At 47.7% G+C, this 23,172-nt stretch overlaps 2 protein-coding genes across 3 annotated transcripts; both read left to right on the forward strand.

Moving 5' to 3' along the window:
- Window positions 1-322: 322 nt before the first annotated feature.
- HERPUD1 (homocysteine inducible ER protein with ubiquitin like domain 1) lies at window positions 323-7,095 on the forward strand. Of its 2 annotated transcripts, XM_065641016.1 has the most exons (8): window positions 323-463; window positions 1,474-1,551; window positions 1,639-1,713; window positions 2,779-2,900; window positions 3,253-3,375; window positions 3,999-4,346; window positions 5,386-5,488; window positions 6,122-7,095. In XM_065641016.1, the coding sequence occupies exons 1-8, from the start codon at window positions 332-334 to the stop codon at window positions 6,287-6,289; spliced, it is 1,149 nt and encodes a 382-aa protein (XP_065497088.1). In that variant the 5' UTR covers window positions 323-331; the 3' UTR covers window positions 6,290-7,095. The 2 variants fall into 2 exon arrangements, with proteins under 2 accessions (XP_065497088.1, XP_065497089.1); XM_065641017.1 differs by lacking the exon at window positions 3,253-3,375.
- A 5,964-nt stretch (window positions 7,096-13,059) lies between these two features.
- Window positions 13,060-22,100, forward strand: CETP (cholesteryl ester transfer protein). Its single transcript, XM_065641228.1, has 16 exons — window positions 13,060-13,204; window positions 14,233-14,347; window positions 15,137-15,271; window positions 15,819-15,889; window positions 16,976-17,063; window positions 17,192-17,261; window positions 17,562-17,622; window positions 18,246-18,337; window positions 18,529-18,708; window positions 19,134-19,184; window positions 19,473-19,640; window positions 21,054-21,121; window positions 21,246-21,288; window positions 21,374-21,443; window positions 21,795-21,880; window positions 21,978-22,100. Exons 1-16 carry the CDS (start codon window positions 13,060-13,062, stop codon window positions 22,098-22,100), a joined length of 1,566 nt encoding a protein of 521 aa, XP_065497300.1.
- Window positions 22,101-23,172: the final 1,072 nt, after the last annotated feature.

Raw genomic sequence — 23,172 nt, forward strand, 5'->3', positions numbered from 1 at the left:
CCACGGGCTGAGCACGCTCGGCCGCCACCGGGCGGGAGGGAGGGAGGGCAGCGGCCCGGCGGCGGGGACACCGGCGCGGTGGGCGGGTCACGGTCGCCATGGCGACGCTGCGCTGGAGCCCCGCCCCCTCGGGCACCGCCCAACCAGTCCCTCCGCCTCCCGCCACCGCGGGGCTCCGTCCCATTGGCCCACGTGGCAGGCCCCGCCTCCGCTCCCGCCGCGGCCAATCAGCTGCAGCCACCGCGGCCCTGGAGCAGGGCGGGGCGCGGTGTGCGAACATAAGAGGCTCGGGCGGGTGGGGGGCGCAGCCGGTATCGGTTCCGCGTTCCCGATGGAGGGGCCCGTGTCGCTGCTCGTCCGGAGCCCCACGCAGCGGCACCCGGACCTGCGCCTCCGCGCCGACCCCGCATGGACCGTGCGCCGCCTCAAGTCCGAGCTGCGGCGCCTGGTTCCCGACGCTCCGGTGAGTGCGCGACCCCCTTCTCCGCACTTCCCCTCCCCAAGAGCCCCTTCCCGCAGCCGTTGGCGCGGGAGCCGCGACGCATCCCGGCGGGACAGCGACGGGAGCTGCCGCGGGGCTCCCGGGGCCGCCGCCGATTCGCCGTGCCGAGCCCCGCCGACACCTGCTCCCCGGGGTGTGCCGCCCCGATTGCATCAGCTGCGCGGTGCGGGCGTGGGGCGCGCTCCGGCCGCGCCGGGGTTATTTCGGGACTCGGTTTGTTTTCTGTTTGGAGCGCTGCTAAATATTAACGGCGCGTTCCGGGACTGCGCGTCACGCGGGGTGGCGGGGCGGGGGCAGCCGGGGCCGGGGCTGCCGCCGGCTGGCACCGCGGGCGGGGCGGGCCCGTCCGTGCGGCGGGTTTGCGGAGCCGTTTGAGGGGAAAAATGCACAAGTTTGACTTGGAGTCGCGCGTCTGGAGCGCTGACCCGGCGGACGCGCAGCGAGCGCCGCGCCCGCTGCCCGCGCTCCGCAGGGGCGACTTGGCTGCGCTTGTTTCTCACTGCGCTTTCCCCGGGAGCAAGGCGATTGCCCCCAAACAGGGTCAGTGTGCTTTCGCTGCCTCCTGTGCTGCAGTAGGCAGATTCTGGGTGACCCGCTGGTGTTTCTCTCGTGGGGTGTAGCAGTGATTTGATCTCCAGCGCTGATCAGATTAGATGGTGCTCTAGATCTCTGCTTCTAAGAAATACAGATGTTTTTGTCTGGACTGTGAAAGAGACAGCATGTAACAAAGTTCCGTGCCAAAGGGGTGCTTTATATCCTCCTGCCGATTTAGACCTTGGTGTTGGTAATCCTGCACTTCAGTATTCAACTGTTCTCATCTCGTTAGCTGAATTTAGATGTGCACTGCACCTTAATGTGTGGAGTGCTTCCAGCTGCCTGCCTCTGTCCATCCGGTACTGAGTTGTGTGAGTTAATGCTTTCATGTGCTTGACAGACCAAGCCATCCTATTCTTTCTTTTCTTTCTTCAAAGCCTGAAGAGGACCAAAAGCTGATTTATTCAGGGAAGCTGTTGCTTGATCATCATTACCTGAGAGAGTTGCTGCCAAAGGTATGTATAAAAAAATCTTTTGTGCTGTCCTGAAATATATAAAGACAAGTGATTTACTTTTTTAACATATCTTCTTTTACATTTTAGGATGGGGAGTTGCATGCTCTCCATTTGGTATACAACTTCAAGACTCCTGCAAACGTGCAAGAAACCAGTGCAGAGGTACTCTAAGTTCACATGCTACTCTGAATTGTGGGGTTGTGACTAAAAATGGGGAGTATCAAATGGATTTTTTAAAGTTCATCGATACTGCAGATTTTTCCTGCTACTGCAATAGCAGTATTACTTTGTGATAACTTGTTTAGAAATGCAAGAATGTATTTGGATTAAACTGAGTAAAAAAATTGACGCTACAGTTCATCAGTAAAGATCCTCATGTCATCTGTTAAGAAATATCAAAACTATAATCTAGCTGTAACATACTGGTCAGGAGAAGTGCTTTCTGGTGTATTCATTTTTTATTAAATAGAATATGACATGTCTCAGGCTCTTTTGGAAGAGGCTGTGCTTGGGGGCAGGAGATGCAGTAGTTGAAGTGGTTCTCATGTGTGTATTTGGGGTGTGGGGAAGGCAGAAGGCTGTTAGTTGAAGGCATATTAACTGCTCTCATTAATGACTCAGCCAGTAGAGAGGAAGCCAAAGATGAGTCTTAGTGCTTGAACTTTGTGCTTATTGGTCTTACGTGCAAATGGTGAAAACCAGTTTTTGGATGTGCTAATGTGTCTAGAGGTGTGTTTATAGCCCATTATAGGCAGTTTGAGTTTATCCTAACCATGTCTGGTGGCTGCTAGATGTGAGCCAGCATTGGTCTGGATATTATACAGATGTATTGCTACAAAATTGCTCTTAAATTTTATGGGCAGTAGGTTTTATATGCAAGTACAAACTCAGCATAGCTGAAAAGTCAAACTGTCTCAAGTGCAGTTCCCTCTGTTTCTTCCAATTACATTTTAATAACCAGATGGGACCTGTCTGCATGCATAAAAATTAATACAGGTGTAGATCTGGTGAAAGTGAAGAGTGACATCTATTCAGTTTTATATGCCAGTCATTTTAAATGAGCTTTAAAATACTGATGGAGGCACTTGTGGCGTAGTGCCAAAGAGCAGTGTCAGGAGTGTGGGAACTGTGTAGCTGTTATAAAATCATTATGTGTGGTATGACCTTTTTGCATGAGGCTGGTGTAGCATCCTGAGTAAACCTCACTAACTGCATTGCTGTCCCTAGGTTAAAGCTAATCCACTGAAGTTATCGTCAGAAGCCAGTCAAGAACCATCTGTATCTTCCTCAAATGGTGAGAGACTGAGGTGCTCTTCTGGTGGCCAGTCTTCGGCAGAAGCCACTAATGGGTAAATATTCTGATGTACAACACTAAGATTTTTTTTTAAATGTTGGCTTTCTGTTGGATGCCAGCACCTTATGCCACACTTACTGTCTTAAGTTTATAGAACATGGGCGAAAAATGATGTTATATATAAAAGCTTTAGTGTACATGGAAGAAACTAAACAAAAATGCATGGCTCTGTTAGTTGGACATCTTCCCCTTATTCATGTGGATAAAGAGATGCCTTTAATACACTAAAAAAAAAATTTTGCATTTGGATGCATAAAATGGCAGAAACTGTTTACATTGTCCTGTAATAAATGACTCTTGCAGTTTATCCAGTATTTGCTAATGAATGTGTTCAAATTTTGACCAAGGCTGGAAACAACTCGGCATCCCTTCCAAAGCGTGGCTTCTGGCTTCTCTGCTTATACAACCTACAGCATGCTTCAGATGTCCTGGTTTCAGCAGATTTATGCAAGACAATATTACATGCAATAGTAAGTTTTATGTCCAAAGCTACCAGTAAGAAGTAAAAACTGTAATACAAGAAAACAGAACTTCTGGCAGTTCTTCCTTTTGGTGGTGGTTGGAAGACTCTTTAACTTATGCTAGATGGTGTGGGAATGTGCCTCTGTCATGTGGTGCTTGGCTTATTGCTTAGGCCAGTGGTTTTGAATCTTGCAAACTGCAGATCTGATTCTCGTGATTTGGGAGAGCAGGAGTCCATAGAGTAAATGTAAATCCTGCTGATGGGCCTTAGCTCTTCACCATTTTTTTGAGTGTTTAAAGTAGCACACAGAGCACTGTCTGGAAATCAGTGGCAAAGGTACAGCTGAGACTTGCAGCAGCCTTCTAGACTGCCTTTAGATTGATCTAAACACTTTTTTGAAAGCACTGAAGTTATTACTCGAAGTGGAAGGTGCCTGGCTTGACTTGCTGAAGTCACAAGACAACTGTTGTCATGGGTAGAACTAAAACTTGGTTTTAACCCTTCTGTAGCCTCTAAACTTGATACTCTCTACTTGCATGTGATCTGACTCTATACAATTTTCTGTGCCTGTGTTAAGTGTGGAAAGATTTGACTAAGACTTACTCTGTACTTTGCATTCTCTGGTTTCAGCTTGGCTTCTGCTGCTACATCTGCTGACCCATCCCATGCACGACGTTCTCAGGAGATACCAGTGGCACCAGTGACACCTCCAGCTCCTCTCCCAGACCCATTTCCTGCACAAAACCAGCCTGGAAACCAGAATGCTGCTGCCCAGGTTAACGCAGTGGCCAACCAGAACATGCAGATGAATGCCCAAGGGGGTCCCCTCATGGAGGAAGAGGAGGGAGGTGGCAATCGAGATTGGTTGGACTGGCTCTACTCAGCAACACTGTTCTACGTTTTTGTCAACATTATCTATTTCTACTCCAGTGTCAGCAGGTTCCTCCTGGTTATGGGTGGCACTGTTCTGATGTATCTGTAAGTGTATGGTATTATTTACTGTCGTATTTGGAAACGTTTCAGTGAAGCACTGAGCTCTGTACTGTGCTCAGCTTTCTGGCAGTTGAGCTTCATATGACTCTGGTACCTGGAAAGGGTGAATCACTCCTCTATCCAGCTGTAACTCAGTATTTAGCAAAAATATAAGTATAGCCGATGTTTGAAGTCTGGGAAGAGCGTCTTATAGCTGCTAAGTCACATACACACATGGGTTTTTCTATGTGTTGCTGCTTGGGAGAACAGACCAAGCTAAACTGAATGCAGCACCCTGACTTGCCTCTGTGGGGGAAAACTTGGGATAAATCTTAGAAGCACAATAAAGATAATGGGCCCTCAGGTGACATGATTGGGATGTCTTGTCTGAGAAGGGCAATCTGTCTTCTCAAATTATTTAATCACCAGTGAAACACATGATATGGGCCTCTGAATTCCTGTTGGTAGATCCAAGAGTTGAAATTGGAGCAGCTCAGATGATCAGGTCTTGCAACCTCTATGCAGACTTGGAGAGTGAAAGTTAATTGCTTTGTTAGAAGTCCTTAAATTTTACTGTTGAGAATTCTGGAGTGTAACTTTGAGCAGCTTATATTGTGGGTTACACGGTGCAGGTGCTGTAGAGATACAGGCTTTCTCAAGAAGGTCTGTGTGGCCTGTAATGTTTTGGTAAAATAGTGCTGTATTTTGCATATTCCTTGTGCCCCTTTTTTAGGGTGAGTACAGAGAAGTTCCCCAGGGGTGTACATAAAATGGTAACCCAGCAGGTTCTTTGTGCTAGATACATACCCGAGTGTAGTGCTACTTATTTTGGATGCGAGCAGATGCTCAGTCTCCCCCTCTTACCTCATGGTTTGGTGCTAACAGGAGACTTTGAAAGTACTTATTGGGTCAGAGCAGGAAGAGACCTTAATATGCTGAACTTGCTGTCTAGCTCTGAGCAGTCAGATGTTACTTGGACTGTGGCTGTGTAACAGGGAGGGGTAACATTTAAGCTGTATTAATAAAAATCTACTGCCTTCCCCAGGCAGCATGTTGGATGGCTTCCATTTAGACGAAGACCAGGTCAGCCCTTGCCAGGCAATGTTCCTCAAGCTGCTGAAAACCAGGACCAGAACAATAACTTACAGGTATTGTCTTGCTATTTTTTTTAAACCATGAGCATGAAACCCTATCAAAGTTTTAATTTCAGTTTACTAATTAGAGAAATTTTTTTGCTATTACATGTAAACTTTTGTCAGAAACTGTCTTCCATGGGTGAATAATTGCCAGCCTGAGTCCTCCTTTGGTGTAGCTAATTCCTCTGTTCTACAAAATATTTCAGGCTGAATCTTACATTTTTGTTGCTCCAGTCCTTTAGGATGTTGTAAGGCAGAGTGGTGTGTCACAGGCTGAACAGGTTCTGTAACTGGAGGTGGGGTTTACACTAGTACCTCGGTGGTAGGATTTGAGTGTATAAGCAATCAGTCTGGCATTTCAAGCTGATGCTTCTGGTTGATGTTAGTGAAAGGTAATTGTAAATACATAGTTCACCTGATTTGGTGCATCATGTCTGTCATAAACAGTGTTCTTGAACACATAGTGTGAGTTAACCACTAATACTAGAGTGCAGCTTGGTTTTTTTGACTTTTGTTGCCTGGGGATACTTGCAAACTTTTTATATTCTGACAGTGACATTTGGGTAACAAAACATGCTGTTTGACACATTCTTCTGATGCATTTCTAGAGTTATCTCATTTACCAAATATCCTTTATTTTGGCAGGAGGGAAATGTGGGCAGAGCAGATGAATCTGAGGCATCTCCTGATGAGGGACAAGTTTTACAAGAACTGCATCAGGCAAACCCTTCATTTATGAGCACAGCGTGGATTTTTTTCAAGACTTTCTTTGCATCCCTCCTTCCAGAAGGGCCTGGAGTGACCCGCAACTGACTTGTCACCAGCCTATTCATCTGAAACCAATGGGCTTTAGTCTACCTGGCTGAATTGAGTGCCAACTCTGGAGTGAAAGTGGATGGTACTTCCTCTAACTTTCACTGACCAAGCAGACAAAGCTGCAAGAAGCCTTAAGTCATTACAGCCTAGAGACAAAGATGCTTGTCCTCATTCCAAAGAACTTTGTTCTGTAGAGTTTATTAGGTACCTATGTAGAGGCTTGGCATTGTAAACCTGTGCACTAAATGCACAGGCTCTAAGCAGGTGTGCAAAAATGTTAGAGAAGCAAATTGCTTCTGTGCAATGTGATTCCTGTTGGAATGTTTCAAATGCTATTTAAATTACACTGAGTGTAGGATCTAAAAAAATGCTAGATATGCATTAGCAGATTTTTAGGAAAGATCTGTTGCTAAATTGCTTCAACAATAGTTTAAATTTTCTGTGTAAATATTTTCCTATGAAGGATGTGTGGTGCAATTTCCTTGTTAGATGAAGTGGGGGGACTGTAATGCAGTGACCTTCTGATAAGCAACTATGTCAGAGGAGTTGCAGGCTGAATTTCATGTTGCCAAATTCACACAGTTTAAACACAACATTTAACTTCAACCTGCCAATCACGGGAGAAGAATGTGTTCAGCTCTATCTAGCAAGAATTTATGCAATATGTAAACTTCACTGCTTTTGCATGCCAAGCTGCAGCAGTCTAATGCCTGTGTTCAACTTTGCATTCTCACTCTAGAGCAACTCCTGTATTGATTGTGTTCCCTTTAATTTCTCATATGGTTAAGGGCTTTGATTCCAATAAAATTTGCAGGCATTTATATCCACTTGCATACACTGTACAATAATTAGACTGTGTGAAGCACAGGATGTGCTTTTACCTTGTTTTTATTGAGAAATCATAAATGAGTTGGGATGTGAGGGGAAAAAGATGCTCACAGAGCCTTAAACTCAGCTCCTTGCCTAAGTGTATTCTTCAGCAACCTTTAGTGTTTAAAGCACCTTGGATAGCTTGTAGTTTGTGTTTGCTCACTGGAAGCTGCTGGTGCAGAGGCTGTGGACATCCGGAAGCAGGTAATTCTGCAGGTATTTGGAAAGTTTGGAGTTGGACTCCTTGAGCCCACTGTGTGAATCCTGGGGGTGCTGCAATGCATTGTCTTGGCCCGGGGATTTAACCCGCCTTGAAATGTGCAGTCAGGGAACAACAGCTACTACTGAAACTTGAAATCCTTTTCCTCTGTGCTACGTGGAGCTGGCAAAACTGTTTAGGGGTGTCTTGTGAGGGCAACATGCAATTTATTTGTACAAGCACTTGTAACAGCTGAGCAGGTAATGATTGATCTTGCCACTTTAGATCAGACTGATGTAATTAGACATGGTGTTTTGGTGTAACCTGTGGTCAAGTTTAATCTTAGTAATTTCTTTTAATTGCTTTGAACAACAGTTTCCTTTCCAAGCCTCTTACCAAGTAGTTTTTCTGCCACATCTTCAATTTGCTGGAGACTTGGGCAAGGATAGGTAGGACAGTGGTAAAATCTAGCAGTAAAGTGATTCTTAGAATGAAGTAATTTGAGAATTGAGTTTTGTTGCTTTTGGTATAGTCTGCATAAGCCTTTGAGGCTGTTCTCGGAGGCAGTGTCCCATTTTTTCTTGCCTTACTAGTGGTAAGACTACCTGTGTTCAGCAGTGCATTTTGTGGATAATTTTTTTCCTTCAGAGTGTAGCTAATCACTTGGGTGTCTCAGCAAAGTGCCTAAAACAACTGAGATGTGCCTGCCCAGTCTCTGGAGGAGAGAGCAGCCAGAAATAAATTGTTTTGGTATGACTTAGGCAACAAGCACCAAGTGCTGGATTACTTGTGAAACGCCTAATCTGAGCAGTTACCAGAGACAGCAAAACATCTGTTGCCTCAAGGCTTTTGCTATTCCCACAAGCAGGCAGATTGGTTTAAAATTAGCTGGGAAACTAATTAAGCATAGCTAATGCTACTAGAGTGATGTAGTGGGGCTCCTGGGTATTAGAGAATGTTTTCTTAATGGCTTAGTGAAATTCATACCTCTCTGGGGTGGAGGGAAGCTGTGACTACAGCAGAGGACATGGGGCAAGTAATGTGACAGTAATTACTGTGTAATTCTGCAGAGATGGCTGCTGGTGCTGCGCCAGGGAGCCAGAGAGCGGTGCTGGGCTGGGGCTCAGAGCCAGCCTGGGGTTTGCTGGGGCTGGGAGCGTGGTGTGGCCGTGACTCTTGCCACTAATCCCTGACCAGGGAAAGTCTCACCTTCACCTGGGAGCAGGTGAGGATGACTGAGGTGTGGGAGCAGTGGGAGGAACTGGAGCAGCTCAGCCTGGAGGAAGGGCAGTGTAAATACTGAGAGAATGTAGATAGTGATGGTAAGGAAGGGGGTGTCGTCTGTGTGCTAGCTGTGGGTGAGACAGTGAGCATGGGCCTTAAATTAACTGAGGGAATTCAAGGTAGACATTAGGAAAAATGAGCCTTGAAACTTCAGAGCGAGGCTGGTGAAAGAGCGTAGGAATCTGAGCGGTTTTCAGGGAATAACATGACCCTGTGCTAGGACAGAAGTTGCAGGGAACAGAAGGGGCCTCAAGGCTATAGGTTTAGGAAGCTGGGTTCACACTTTGAGCTGTGGGATTCTGCTGCCAGCTTAAATCCTCTTCATGCTGCACACAAATGTGCGAGTGCAGCACAGCAGCCGCCAGTGTGCCTGTTCAGCCATGGCTGTGCCATGTGGGCTGCTCTGAGGGCCAGTGGGTTGTGTGGGTGGTGATGGTTCATGGGGTGGCAAAGTGAGCAGCAGAATAAAACCAGCTTCTCTGCTGTTTTGTCTCTTGATATCCTCTGGCTACTTCCCCCAGTTGAGAGCAGATCTGTCCCTGCTGGAAAACAAGTTGAGGGAGAAATGTACCGGGTGTATTATCTCAGGCATTTTTCTTCTCACTGCATAAACTTCTAATAGGCTGTTTACTTGAAGTCCTGTTTGTCACCAAGGGTACCCTCCCCTCCTGAATTCATGGAACATAAATATCATGAGAATGTGGTTGCTGCTGTGCAGATGTGTGGGGAAGCTGACTTCCCCTTTGCTCCAAAGAGCTGTTTCACTTGTACACATGCTAGTTGTCCCTGTTCTCAGCAGCCAGGGACTTCCCAAGGGCTGTGCACTTGCCCAGGAAAGCATTAAGACCTCCTTCCAGTCTCTGCCCTGTGATCCACTTCTAGCTGTGAGGCTGGTGGGGTTTGCAGAGCTGTGCATCCAAAGGGTCTCTCCTCCGAGACATGTCAGGCCAGCTGGAGGCCATCCCTGGGCTGTTCCTCCATTGTGTTACCAAACATGCCAACCGCAGCCTCATTGCCTCATCTTAGCCCTCTTGCTTCATAAGAACAGCTCTTGAGGTGTCTGCTAGTATTTAATGTTGTCTGGATGACAAATGGAATGATATCATTGAGGTAAAAATGGGCCTGGTGTACAGCTGGGGTTACAAACCTGCAGTGAGGGGCTTGAGCTCAGTTTGTGCTCTGCTGCATGCCAAGGAAGGTTGGGCAGATGCTGGGTGATGCTGCTCCTGGGCACATGTCTTGTGTCTGCTCAGTGGCCTGTGCTGCAGAAGAATCACCCAGATTTCTTATATTAGCACTGAAAGTTGTGTTTGCTGCTTTTTCAGTCTGGGTTTCGTGGTGCAGTCAGTGCTACAGAAGCAGCTGGTTGCTCTTCTGGGCTTCAACCCAGCTGCCCTCGGCAGCCTCTGCTGTGAAAAGCCTGGGCTGAGGGCCACCTGTGTGTGCCAGCTTGTTTGTGTGGTTGATTTGTTTGGTTTTTGAGGTCATTATGGGTGATACTGGTAGGGAAGATAAGAAATCAGGTTGGTTTCAGGATAATTTTGTGAAAAAACATGTGAAACTTCATTGTTTTGAAAAAAAAAAAACCACCCAAAAACCTCACGGGTGGCTTACCTCCTGAGTGATAGCCTGTTAGAATAACACAATTCACCAATAGGAGTTTGCGAATTTATTTGCTGCCTAACATCCAAGTCTGTCACGGTCACAATTTTTAACTCTAAGAAATAATTAATCTTCAAAGCTGCATCTCTTTTTAGCTGCTTCCAGGATTTGACTGCACAACCCTGGACAATGCAGGGCATTGGGGTCACAGTCTCCAAGGGCTGGTGCTGGATGTGTGGGATTGACCAGGGCATTGTGCTGCTGAGCCCTGGGTTGGTGTGGGATGGAGCAGCTGTTTTGGGGCTTGTTCTCCTGCCATCCCAGGACTGATCTGTATGAGTGCAGGAGGTGGTGCTGGAGCCTGTCCTGCTGACGGAGCAAAGTGGGGCCAGGCTACCTGGAAGGTTTATCTCGGGAAGCAGCTGCAGGGTAACATGGAATGTTTGGGTCAATGCAGCACAAAGATTAATGGCACTGTGGTGCACCTCTGCTCTGGATAGTGCAGGGGGAAAAAACAACCCCAGTTACAGGACAGTCCCGCCCAGCAAGGTGGTGAGCACATATGTGCGTGCTTGGCCTTCAAATAAAGCCTTACACAGCAAATATTTATCAGAACATCTAGCATCCCTTTTGTAAGCTTGGGCATTTAACCTTTCTTTGGGTTTTAAAGCCTGCCCTACTGCCTGCTAGCTAAATTTAACCTTTCTTTGGGTTTTTAAATCTGACCTGCCTCCTGCTAGCCTGACCTTGCACTGAGAAGAGTGTGGGTGGCTGTGTCCCTGCTGCCTTGGCCCCTGCCTGGTTATTCCAGGGCAGGGATGCACCTCCATGTTCCACACACTTTTGCTATTGCAGGCAGAAAGTCTCCAGCCTTCCTGTTCTCACTGGAGGTCAATGCCCGGCAGTCCCCTGTCCTCCCTTCTCTCAGGTCATTTGCCAGCAGCAACCTCTGAAGTGGTAATGGGCCAGGGGGGCTGCAAATGCACTAGATCTACCAGGACCAGCACAGTGGCTGTGGGTTTTGGGTCCTTCTGTCCTTATCTACCGTGGGACACCAGTGACACAGTGCAATGTCTCCTCCAAACCTCTTCCAGTAAAACTTAAACTGTGCACAACACTCCTGAGTTTGTGTGCTGCCATCAAAGGGAGTGTGTCCTTCCCCTGCTGAAAGCTGTGCTGAGGGTACAGACAGATGTGCTCGTGTGACACCCAGCAGCACTGTGTCCCTGTTGATTGAAGTGCCTTGCTGCCTCCGATGTGTTTGTGGTGCGTGGGGTACCCTGTCCTGCCCTGGTTCTTGGCCACTGTGCCAGCACTCCTTGAACTGTGAGCTGCTGGGGAGGGCTGTATATGCGAGAGCCGTGAGCAGAAGGACAGAAACCAGAGCTGTTATAAGGTTAAAGCCACTTGAATTTAAATCCTGTTCTAACATGTCTGTGCCCTTTGCAGCTTCCCTGTAAAGAGGCCTCTGAGCAAGGGCGGTGAAGATGCCAGGGTAGCTGACATGATGGCGCTGGGCTGCTGTGTGGGAGCTATACTGGTCCGATACCTGCTACCTTTATGCATACTTCCAACATGTAATTGTTCATTTATAATGTGGTATTGGCTCACAGCAGGCAGCCTGTCCCAGGCCACCATGCTGTTTGCCTGGAGAAGTCTGGAGGAAGCCCGCAGACGCTCCATTACCCTTGGCAGGTCAGTGACCGCAAGTGCCTCCCGCGGGGTATCCGAGGCCGTTCACTTTCTCAACTCAGGAAGAAAACAGGGCGGCAGGGTGGGGGCTGTGGAACAGCGGGGCTCCCCAGAGGAAATGTGGTCACCCGGCACAGGGAGAACGAGGTATCTGCCAGGGAGAGGAGGAAGGCTGGCACCTTGTCTTGCTCAGGGGTTTGAATGCGCTCCTGCAACACTGCCACAATCTCACCTTCTGCATCAGTCTTTGGCAAAATGCTTCACAGGAGCTGCTGTGAGCCTCGTTGCTGAAATAACCTCATTTTGTTTTATCCTGGAGCTTGTTTTGGGATGGGCCCCAGCACCACAACGAGGGTGCAGGAACACAGTGCTGTGCAGGGCAGGTGTGCACGAGGGGTGGATGTGAACTTGGGTTTCTAATGTTTCCCAAATAGCAGCTGAGAGGCTGGGTGCATGAAAAGCTCTAGCTTTGCGAGTTCTTTCGAGTCTGGAAGATGGCAAGCTAAAGATGGTCCACAAATCCAGCCAAGAGGCAGAGAGCATCGCAGTTCTGTGGTCATGGAGCTCTTCAGGGATGTGGGAGATGTGGCTTCACTCAGTAGCAGGAGGGATTCCTTTCCCAGGAGCATGCCTCAGTTTCCCCACAGTGTGCATAAAATCAGTGGAAGGGGGAGCAGTTAATAATGTAGGTACCTTTCCAGCAGAGCTTTGCTGGGAAATTGCTGCAGAATGCAAAAATATGGAATATTTCTGTGTGAACAGAAAATGATGAACTGGCTGGAGGCAGAGCATGGGGTTGCTCCCTCAACTTCATCCCCTCTTGATCTCCATCCCCTTCCAGTTTTCTCCACCCGCCTCGATGCATACGTGTCCTGAGTCAAAAGCAGTCTTGGCAGGAGCGCCAAGGTCTGCAGCCAGAGTGCCTGGGAGGAAGGCAGTGTGCGACTTGAAGAGTGTTAAGGAAACTATAGGAAGATTAGGAAGTGTGTGATGAGTTTTGATAAGTGGAGGAAGCAGGTCATGTCCTGCTTTGGACGAGGTCTGCTTGGAGGTATGAAAGCAGCCTTTGCCACGGTCGAGAAGCAGTTGGGCTCATCGACGCTCTCTGTGCTGGCTGAGGATGCTCTGGGCTGGCGGGATGAGGCCGGGGACCTTCAGGATCTTGCTAATGCTCACCCAAGTGTCAGCAGCCTGTGAGTTTGGGCCCTTCCCTTACAGCGTCACGGGGATTGTCTGCAGGATGACCAAGCCTGCGGCATTGCTGTGTAAGTGCCTGCTGTATGGGGCTGTGTTTCCCCTCTCTTCATCAGAAGAAGTTAGTGATAGATCAGCCAAGTGAGGGGGTTTCTTGCTTCCCTGGAGCTTATGGAAACCATTTATTTAGTAAGATGTACTATTATCTGCCTGGGAGCACGGGTTAAACCATGGGCACCTGAACTGAATACACACAACTTCTCAGAGAAGCCAGAAACCAGCCCCCAATGCCTCAGCACAGTTTTAACGATGTTTCTTGTTGGGGGTTGGTGTGATGGAACAGCCAGAGCAAATGAGTGTTTGGTTTCTCACCTTGCTGCAATCTCATCTCTTGGGGCTGGTGTACAGAAGGGGAGAAATGGGGTTTCTCTGCTGCTGTGGGTTTATTTGCAAGGATTTGGGGGCTCTGTGAGTGGGAAAGAATAACTATTGCATCTGCAAAGGGTAGGAACAGCTCTGTCCTATCCCCTTTGATAGTGGTACAGGCAGATGAGGGTGCTGGACTAAACTAAGAGAGGGTATTTCTAGAAGGAAAAAGTCCTCTACAAGTGTGTGCCTGAGGCTGGAATGTGCTGGATGATGTTACGAAAATGAGTACAGAAACTTGAGTCTCAGGAGTTTTCCCATGGAGACCCAACAGCTGACTGCAAGACAAGCAAGCGGCAACAGAATAAATAAAGCACTGGGGAAAATCAACAGCTTGTGTGGTGTAAGGACAAGCACAGCCTTGACCTTTCCAAAATCTGCCCCTAAGGTGCAGGTGAGGTGTGTCAAAGCTCAGCTTGATTCCCTGGGAACCATCCTGGTGGTGACTGTTGAGCCACACACGCTGCTGTCCCCAGCTGCCATCAGCTGCTTGAAGTTAGGGATTTTTTTTTCTTTTTTAATTTACTCTGAAGCTACTTCTAGTGATTCCTTAATCTAATGGAGATGCCTTGGATAAAACTCTTCCACAGTGCTTTAATCCAGGGTGCAGACCTGACTTTGCAGGTGGGAGAGATTGCAGTTTGGTATCTTTGTCCTTTTCTCCCACTGACAGTGAACCAGGAAACAGCGCAGGTCATTCGGACGGCATTCAGAAATGCCAGATTCCCAAATATCACTGGGGAAAGGTCCATGCGGCTCCTTGGCAAGGTGGCTTACAAGCTGACCGAGTAAGTATCTCTGTGTGTCTCTGCCAGGGCAGGTATGGGCTCAGGGAGTGGAGCAGAAACTGGCCTTGGAGGGACCTTTGATCCAGCAGTTCCTGGTCAAAACAAAGGTCTGGACCAGGGCAGACACATTTTCTGATCTCTGCCTTGCAGACAATTTGCACATTAGGGTTTAGGCTGCTGATGTATTATTTAAGAGCTTTTCCAGCTCGGTAGGCAGACAGCGAGGCAGCGTGCAGAGCACATCTCTGACAATGGGGATGGGGAGCTCTGTCCCTGCAGGCTGGAGCTCCTGGGGTCTGTCACCAACAGATGGTGCCCGTGGCATGTCGAGTGGCAGAGAGGACCCAGCCAGGGCTGCTGGAGCCACCCTTGTCAGCGGGATGTCACTTGGCCACACTTTGTCACAAACAAGGCATGGTTTTGCTGTGTTGCCAACTTGTACTTGGGGACAACAAATTCAACAATGCGAACGCGGGGTGGATTTCCTGCTGTGGCTGACACAGAGTGCTGCAATAAAACGGGGCTGTTTCTGCAGTGCATTGCTCTGTTTCCTGCTTGAAGCATCCTCTCCTGTCTTATATCCAAACATCGCAGGGGAGGAGCAGTGCACCAAGGTTGAGCAAAAGCACCGTTGTCCTGGTGCGTGGCCCCTTTGATTTCCAAAAGCTCCGCAGTCCAGTGTTGGCACAAGCCCTCAGACACCCCATGTCCTCAGGAGCAAACCTGTCTCACCTGATCACAAAAAACAGACCCGGGGCTGGGGACAAACTGTGTTTTTACTGTTTCTAGCATCCAGGTCAATGACTTGTCCATAGAGCAGAGTGAGGTGGAGCTCAAGGAGAATGATGCCATTCACATTGCCATTAAAAACGTGACGGCCTTCTTCAAAGGGACCCTGACATATGGCTATGCCGGAGCCTGGTTGTAAGTACCTGGGGACTGGCTGCTGCTGAGCACCACAGCCCCAGCTCCTGCTGCTGCCCACGGGCAGGACTGTCTCCCTGTGCGAGTAGATGTGGAGCGGCTGCACTCCTCTGGCTCTCTAGCGATGGCAGCGTCGCTCATTGTCTGAGCAAGGCAAGATTCGATATGCCGCAGTGCTGCTTAACCCCATTGCTGCTCTTCTCATCTTGCTTTCTGCCTTTCTGTCCTCATCATCACCCCTTGCATAAGGAGACCAGATGGCCAAAGCGTACAAGTTGTCTTCTTAGCTCCCCTTTGTTGCTCTATACGCTTTGAGTGGGGGAAAAAAGGGGTTTAATGGTACCATTCTCTGAAGTGCTGCTAAGTTGCTGGTTTGCAGTGACTTAAAGACAGAGTATTTGAGATGGGCTGCTGCGTGCTGGGGTTTTGCACACTGCAGTGCAAGGACCGATATGAGAGGTGTTGTAAAACCCACCGTGCAGTGATATTCAGTCCAGAAACTTCTCCCAGCATGGATCACTAAATGTCCTCTCTTCTGCCATTACAGTTTGCAGCTTTTTCATTCCGTTGATTTTGAAATCGAGTCTTCCATTGACCTCCAGATAAACATTAAACTGAGTAAGTACCAGCCGGGGACCACTAGCTGCCGGGGTCTATGTGTGCATGCTTCCTGCAGAGCAGCAGGACGGATCTGGCGGGAGGCAGCGAGCACAAAGCTCGCCTCTGGGGGTGTCTGAGAGCATCCACTGGCTGGAAGGGGGTCTCTGCCACCCTGTGCACACAGGATAGGCGACAACGTAGCCTTTGAAGCCTTCAAAGTTTTAACACACCAAGCAGAGGAAGCTGGTACAAATCATTCTAGCAAAATAATGCTGATTTACACCAGCGGCTAGCAAAGAACAGTCTGTCCTTCCAGACTGTCTTTACGACTTGCTTTTCATCTCCTGCTCTTCAGGATGACTTGAAAAAAAACATGGTGATGTTTCAAAAGAGTGAGCCAAATGGGGGCTTTGGTGAAGGAGGTCTGAATGTCACGATAGTCCACTTTTCCAGCTGTCTCCAGGTCAGGCCCAAGCTGTGTTCTCGGAAATGAACCCTCTTCCTCGAGAAAGTCAATAGACTTAGACTAGAAAGAAGCAGAGGCAAACTACACTCCTCCACCTCCCGTAAGGGATGAGAGGGATATGGAGTATCACATGTGCCTCAAAATACATTTTCCTGCCTCAAAATGCATTTTTCTGGTAAGCTCCTAGGGAAAGAGCAGCACGCAGCTCTCAGTGATGGTATTTTGCAATTTCCAAGCTTTTTGCAATACAACTTAATTCCCTCCACGCTCTAGTTTGTGGGTTGCACATACTGCCCAAGTTCTCCTGGGTGATGTCAGGGGACAGCCAAGTCCCTGACAAAAGCAGCTAGTTAAGCAGGCAGGTATCTGAATGAAGCATGAAGAAAGGTGTCTGGTAAGCTAGCTTGGCTGGAGCTGTGAGCAGAAACCCTCCATCCAGGCACAAGGTAGCCCCATCTGCCCTGACTTTGCAGGGTCCTGAGTCTTTAGGATTCATCCCCTGGGAGGTGTGGGCAGCTCTGGCTGCCCCTCTGCAGCAATGCCCTGCTCCAGGTCTGCAGCGTCTGCGAAGTGTACTCGTCTTCCTCATCTCGGTAGCAAATTAGCTATTTTTTTCTTTATTCTTTCATCCCATGCAGTGTGCCAGAAGGACCAAGTGGCTGCTGATGCCTCAGACTGCTACCTGACTTTCCACAAACTGATGCTTCACCTCCATGGAGACAAGGAGTGAGTCTGTCCCCCTTCAAAATCGGGCTTCACTTGCCTAGCTGCTGGTCCCCGAGCGCTTCAGCCTGAGCATCGCCCACCATGGGGATTGGTGGGTGGTTCCTGACCATTTTCCCTGTCTTGTGCAGGCCGGGTTGGCTGAAGCAGCTCTTCACAGACTTCATCTCCTTCACTTTGAAGTTTGTTCTCAAGAACGAGGTAAGATCAGCCACTGCCTGTGGACAGAGGATAGGTTGGTTTGTCTGCTACATACTCCTCTGCTCACATATGCCCACAAGATAACAGCAGTGTAATTCTAGTTCTTGTGAAAAATACGGCAAATAAATAGAATCCACAAAAAAACCAGCTTGGACAAGGCAAGAGGTTGGGCTGACAGTGGGACCTCTGGTGCCAGACTCTGACCAACAGCCCCCAGATCTCACAAGGAGGCCCAGCTCCGTTCCACAATCTAAAATCTTATCCTCCACCTTCATTTTTTCCCCTCTTTTCCTCTTGCAGGTGTGCAATGAAATAAATTTTCTTGCCCAGGTGCTAGCAAATTTTGTACATGATTTAGCAGGTAAGTATCCTGTTTTATTTTCTACTTTCCTTTTTAATGTGCAACTTTTAACATTTGAGCCCCTGTAGGGCAGTAGCCACATCTATCAAAAACGTCCTTCAGAAATGTGTATGGGATCCCAAGCCCTCAGGCAACAGTAAAATAAACCTTAGCAATGTTATGTTTTGAATTTTCTGCATCAGGTTGATTTTTAAGGGTGATTCCACTGGTTGAAAGATGCTTTTCAGTTCATAAGCTAGTTCTCCTTCATTATGTAATGACCAGAGGTGCAGGATAGCTGCAGAAGGACTGATGTTAGCTAGAACAGGAGCATTGGAGTGTTGGGGCTGAGACACTACAGCACCTGTATCTACCTGCTGCAGATTCTCCCATGGTTCCCAGTCCCAAACCTCAGTGAATGTAAAACTGAGAGTAATTCCCCCCCATTTCCCGGTGGAGAAACAGAGTCAGAGAGCAGTAGCAGGACCAGGACAAGCACCCAAAGGAGCAGGACTCTCCAGTACCATCCCTGTGTCCTCTTATAACCATCAGTCACCTTCTGCAGCAAGTCCTAAAATCAACTGTTGTGAGCTCTGCTTCGGGTCATATTTCTGGTGTGAGGTTTTTGTGTTTTCTTCCTGCAGCAAATTTTGTCCAGGATGAGACTATCAGACTTGACATCTCCCTTGCATCAGTGCCTTTAATAAAAGCAAATTACCTAGAATCTCATCACAAGGTAAAGTAACACGGGCAGCCAAAGGTACACGTGCAGCATGGTCTGATGCCAGCCTTTCATTTAGCCAAGCAGCTTGTCCTCTGCTCCAAGCCCAGCCAGGCCTTTGCCTTGCAATGAAAATACAGGTATTGGCATTTTTGTCCTGTCTCCCTGCTGCTTGTTGTCCCCAACACACTTGTTTTCCTTTAAAGGGCCTTGTCATGTACAAGAACTACTCTGATGTCTTCAGTGACTCTGTTTTCTCCCCATCACTGCTGACCGAGTCCCGAATGCTGTACTTCTGGCTGTCCGAACACATCCTCAACTCTCTGGCCTCGGCAGCTTTCTTAGATAAGCGCCTGGTGTTGACCATCAGAGGGGAGAAGTTGCAGGTGACTATTTAGGGGTGGTTCCCTCCTTACCTCATATATCATATTCTAGGGAGAGATGAAAAAAAAAAAATTAAAAGGTCATCTAAATACTGTTTTTTGGTGAGGGCTAGTTTCTGTAGAAGATATAAGTCTACGGTTAGTCACAACATGTGATCCTGGTCAGAAATTGATACCTTTTTAGCAAGTCTTTGCTGTCAGGTAGCGTTATCCCTTAGAGCGATAACACCGGCTAAGAGAAAACTTGTCTTCTGAGTTGTAAAGTGACATGATTTTCTGTGGGATTACTGAGATAGAAAGGGGGTGAACTCGGGAGGAACTCAGCCATGCCTCTGAGCTGGCCACAAGCCATACATCAGCAGGGCTGGATGGGCCACCAAGGTTAACCATAATCTCCTCTTTCACTTTTCTGCAACCTGTTTCTGAAGGAGCTGTTTGAAATGGAAGACACGGAAACACAGAGGAAGGCGGTACAGATGGTAACTGTATTTTGTGTCAAACGAGGAACTTTTCAAATGGATTCTGTTGCATTGTAACATCTCATGTCCTTCCCTCAATGAGAGTCTTGGGTGGGCCTGATGGGGAAAACCAGGGACTGCCAGAGAAACCACTGTGCTTCCCTGAAACCCAGATGAGTTATTGGGCTTGCGTGAATGGGAGGAGGAACTGGGGACTACAAAAGGGATGCAGCTGTGTAGCAAGTTGGCTTGAAATTGGGATGTGCCACGGAAAAAGCTTGACTCTTCTGTTTGTCCTTCCTTGACCAGATTTTTCAAGGCACCTCCTATAATGACTCTGTGGCCAAGGTGTGGAGTCTTGCCCATCCGCAAATCTCTCTTCAGCCTGAAGGGACAATTGTGAAGTCCTTGGTAGCAGTGGAAGTCAGCATCTTTCCCCCGGGAGAAGAGTCGGTGATGGTTCTCTACATGGAAACGGTCAGTTCTTGCTTCTCCTGAGTGTGAAGACCTCAGGCCAGGCTCTGTCCTGAATCTGGACCACTCCTGGTGCTCAGGGACCATAATGGTAGGGAGCCCTTTGGGAAGGGGGTGATGGCTTAACCATGGGAGGTGGAGAAGGTGTATCGGTTCCTTTTAACACTCCCACCTCTGCCCTCAACATTTGGGGCTGGGAATAATGGTGACTGTGTTGGCTCAACACCTCTATTAGACCAGCCCATCACTGGTGTGCAAGCACCAGAAAGCTCTGATGAGCCCCTGATAACCTGTATTGGACACAGTGAAACTCCTTTAGGTGAGGTATTTTAGGAGAGAAAGAAGGCACCACTGGAATGTATTTATTTTGAAATCTCCTTGTTCCCAAATTCTAGCTCTGGCCTCCACTTAGAGGATGGTTGTCTCTGAAATGAAGATACAGCTCTGAAGAATGCAAAGTTCAAAATATAACCTTTTCCTCTATGTATGAAAGTTCCTTCTTATACTGTGTTTTACCTCAAACTGCTTTATACTGAATCTAAGGAGGCAGAAAAAAGAAATGCCAACAGTCTTGCTGTCACGGGTAACATCACAAGAAAGCAGTATGTTTGTCCAGCCTTGTAATTATGGGCTGGTACTAACACTAAACACTGCACGAGAGCAAATCCCTGCCTGAGGGTAGACCAGACTCTTTAATTTAAAGGGTTAAACTGTAATCAAGAATAATTCCCTTCTGCTCTCTGCAAGTGTTCCACATTAGCAGGGTGTTACGAGGAAAAATGCACGTCTGATTTTGTGTTCCAAGTGGTATGTTGAAACAAATTTCTGGGAGGACTGCAGAAGCACTGAACTAGAAGTGGTCCCTACAAATGTGGCTCTTGGGAGCTCCTGGCCTGCCAGGCCCCTGGCTGTAACCTGCAACGGGATCACAAAATGTCCCTTTCAACAAATGTTCGCATACAAGCAAATGAGTCTAAATGGTCAGAATTCGGAGATAGTTTTCTTTTAAAATTTGGTTATAAATGAAAACACTATGGTAAGACTACTTGTGGTAGCCCTGGCCGCCCTGGGGCTGGCCTCTCCACATCTGATGATCTTTCATGTTGAGACAGATGGTCTCAACCCTACGGAACCATTTCCTTCCGTATGCAGGATTTGGTTCACAAAACGGCAAAAGCATCAGTCCTGCAGATGAGCCAGTCTAGAGCCCCACAGGCTGAGGCTGCGGGCAGCAGGTGGGAGTTGGATGTGTGCAAATAGAGGAGTAAAATGCTGACCTTCTCTAGTAATCTGGAGGTAAAGCCAGAAAGATGTTGAACTCTGGGTCACAGAAAGGAAACCAGAATTTCCAAATGCAACTCCCTGCCAGAAGGCAAGGGGAGCCACATCTCACCTCTGCTGTTCCTCTTTGTGCAGGAAATCACGGTCACCATCCAAGCTGCCTATGCGGAAAAGAAACTAATTTTGCACCCTTTGGACTCCAGGTTGGTACCATGCTCTCTTGTGGGTTTCATTGGCTCTTTTAACCCATGTCTGAGAGCAGCACTAAAAGAGGATCTCTGCAGCTCTTACTGACCTTTTTTTCCTCCCTTTTTTTCTTCACTTTAGGATAGAGTTTAAAGTCTTTGAATGTGCAGCTGATCCAAATAGGGTAAGTCCTAAGAAAGTATACTCTAGGCCATTTGTGGCTAAATGACGTCTTTAAAACCTTTTTGTATGGTTTTTCTGGCTTTCAGAATGACTCATCCATAAGAAACTTCCTGCAGACAGTGATTTCAGTTGTTGGGATCCCGGAAGTCATTTCAAGTGAGTTTTCCCTTCGGGGAAGTGCCAACATACTTCCATAAGGCATCTAACATCAGATCTCCTAAACCAAAGCACTAAAAAAACCCTCTCAATAACCCTGACAGCTGGTGGGGGTTGGAACCACATTACTGATGTGAATTTCTGCTGAGTTCACTCAGGGGAACTCAGGGAATGGGGAACCCTTTGTCAATGGCTGGGACAAAGGAAAAGTGAGTTTTCCATCAGGCCGAAGGTCGTGGGGTGTTGGGGCACAATTAGCTTTTGGCCACAGGCAGACAAGGTGGCAGTACCTGGTGAGCAGCAAGGCAGGACAGCCACAGCTGTAACTGGATGGGTTTACTGGTTCTATAGGGATTGAACCAGCTTTGACTTCACTGATGAACAGCAAAGGGCTTCATCTATTTGATATCAGAAATCCTGAGATCATCACAAGAAAGGTAAGCAGAGTTCAGACATACCTGACTCTCAAAGCCCTTCTTGGGAGTGTGGCATAAACTAATAAAATACTTTGTTTTTTTTCTTCTCCCTTTTTAGGGATATGCAATTGTACAACTTGACTTTAGCTTCCCAAATCATTTGCTTCTTGATTTTCTTCAAAAAAGATTACACAACTTGCATACAAACAGAAAGGTTGTTCATGAAACAATTCAAAGATGAGCTGATTTAAATCTGCTGCGGTTGAATTTTATTTTCCTGAGAAATGTTCCAGTTTCTGTGCAGTTGTACTTCCACAAAGCCTTTCCGCTACAAAGATCTCAAAGTCTACATCTCTATGCATGCTGCTTTTTCAGGATCTTTAAAGGACTTGTGTGTTTAAGAGTAAGGGCTGGACACTTGAGGTGCATGGGTTAGCATTCCTGGGAGGTAGCAGAAATGGGCTTTGCTTACCTTTTGGCATCTCTTGCTACATTTTGGAAATGCAGCACTTTTTTGTGCTGATCCTGGGTTTTTGTTTCTACCATGAGCCGAGAAGATCCTGATTTTGACAGACTTCAGCAACTCAAATGACATTACCAAACTCCAAGTAAGCTCACAACCAGTTAACCTAAAGACCTCTGTATGGCCGAAGAAAGTAAATGGGATGTGAATTTACAGTGCAGTAAAATGATGGTGAGATCCTGTGCCCTGGGTCCTTTCTTTACACATTCTGCAGACTCTGTGTAGAGCTCTAGGCCAGTTGTTTTCCAGGTTGTTTAGACAGTGGGAACAAACTTGAGAAGAGCAATCAAAATAATAAGGAAGCCAAAGAGATTATAAGAGAAAGTGTGTCTAGTCAGACAGCAGGTTCCTGTTCCTTCCTACTACAATGCAATAACTTATCTGAAGTGGTTCAGTTATTTTCCTGTACCAATTAATGCTTCCCTTTTTTAACTTTGTCTTTTCACTTGCATGAGATCTTGGGCAACAAATCTAAGATTGTAATGGTGATACCATTAACGAAGGCAGAGGATGATGTTCTCACCCCATACATAAAGTTGGGGCTTCCACGGAGAGCCCTGTGGGGCTGGTAGCAGAACGGACCCACCTCCTTGGGCTCCCCGGGCATGGTGGCTGCTCCCTCCCCATTGCCACGGATGTTCCCCTCACTACCAGAGGCCACTGAGCTCCCCCAGCTCTTCCTTGCTCCTCACAACTGCTCGGTTTAACACCTTTTCAGTGGCCATGAGGCCAAGGCTGGTGGAGAAGGTCAGGGCACAGTGAGTGGGCTGACTTTAGGGGTGCTTCATGG

This window comes from Caloenas nicobarica, chromosome 9 (assembly GCF_036013445.1).
Source record: "Caloenas nicobarica isolate bCalNic1 chromosome 9, bCalNic1.hap1, whole genome shotgun sequence".
NCBI lineage: Eukaryota > Metazoa > Chordata > Aves > Columbiformes > Columbidae > Caloenas > Caloenas nicobarica.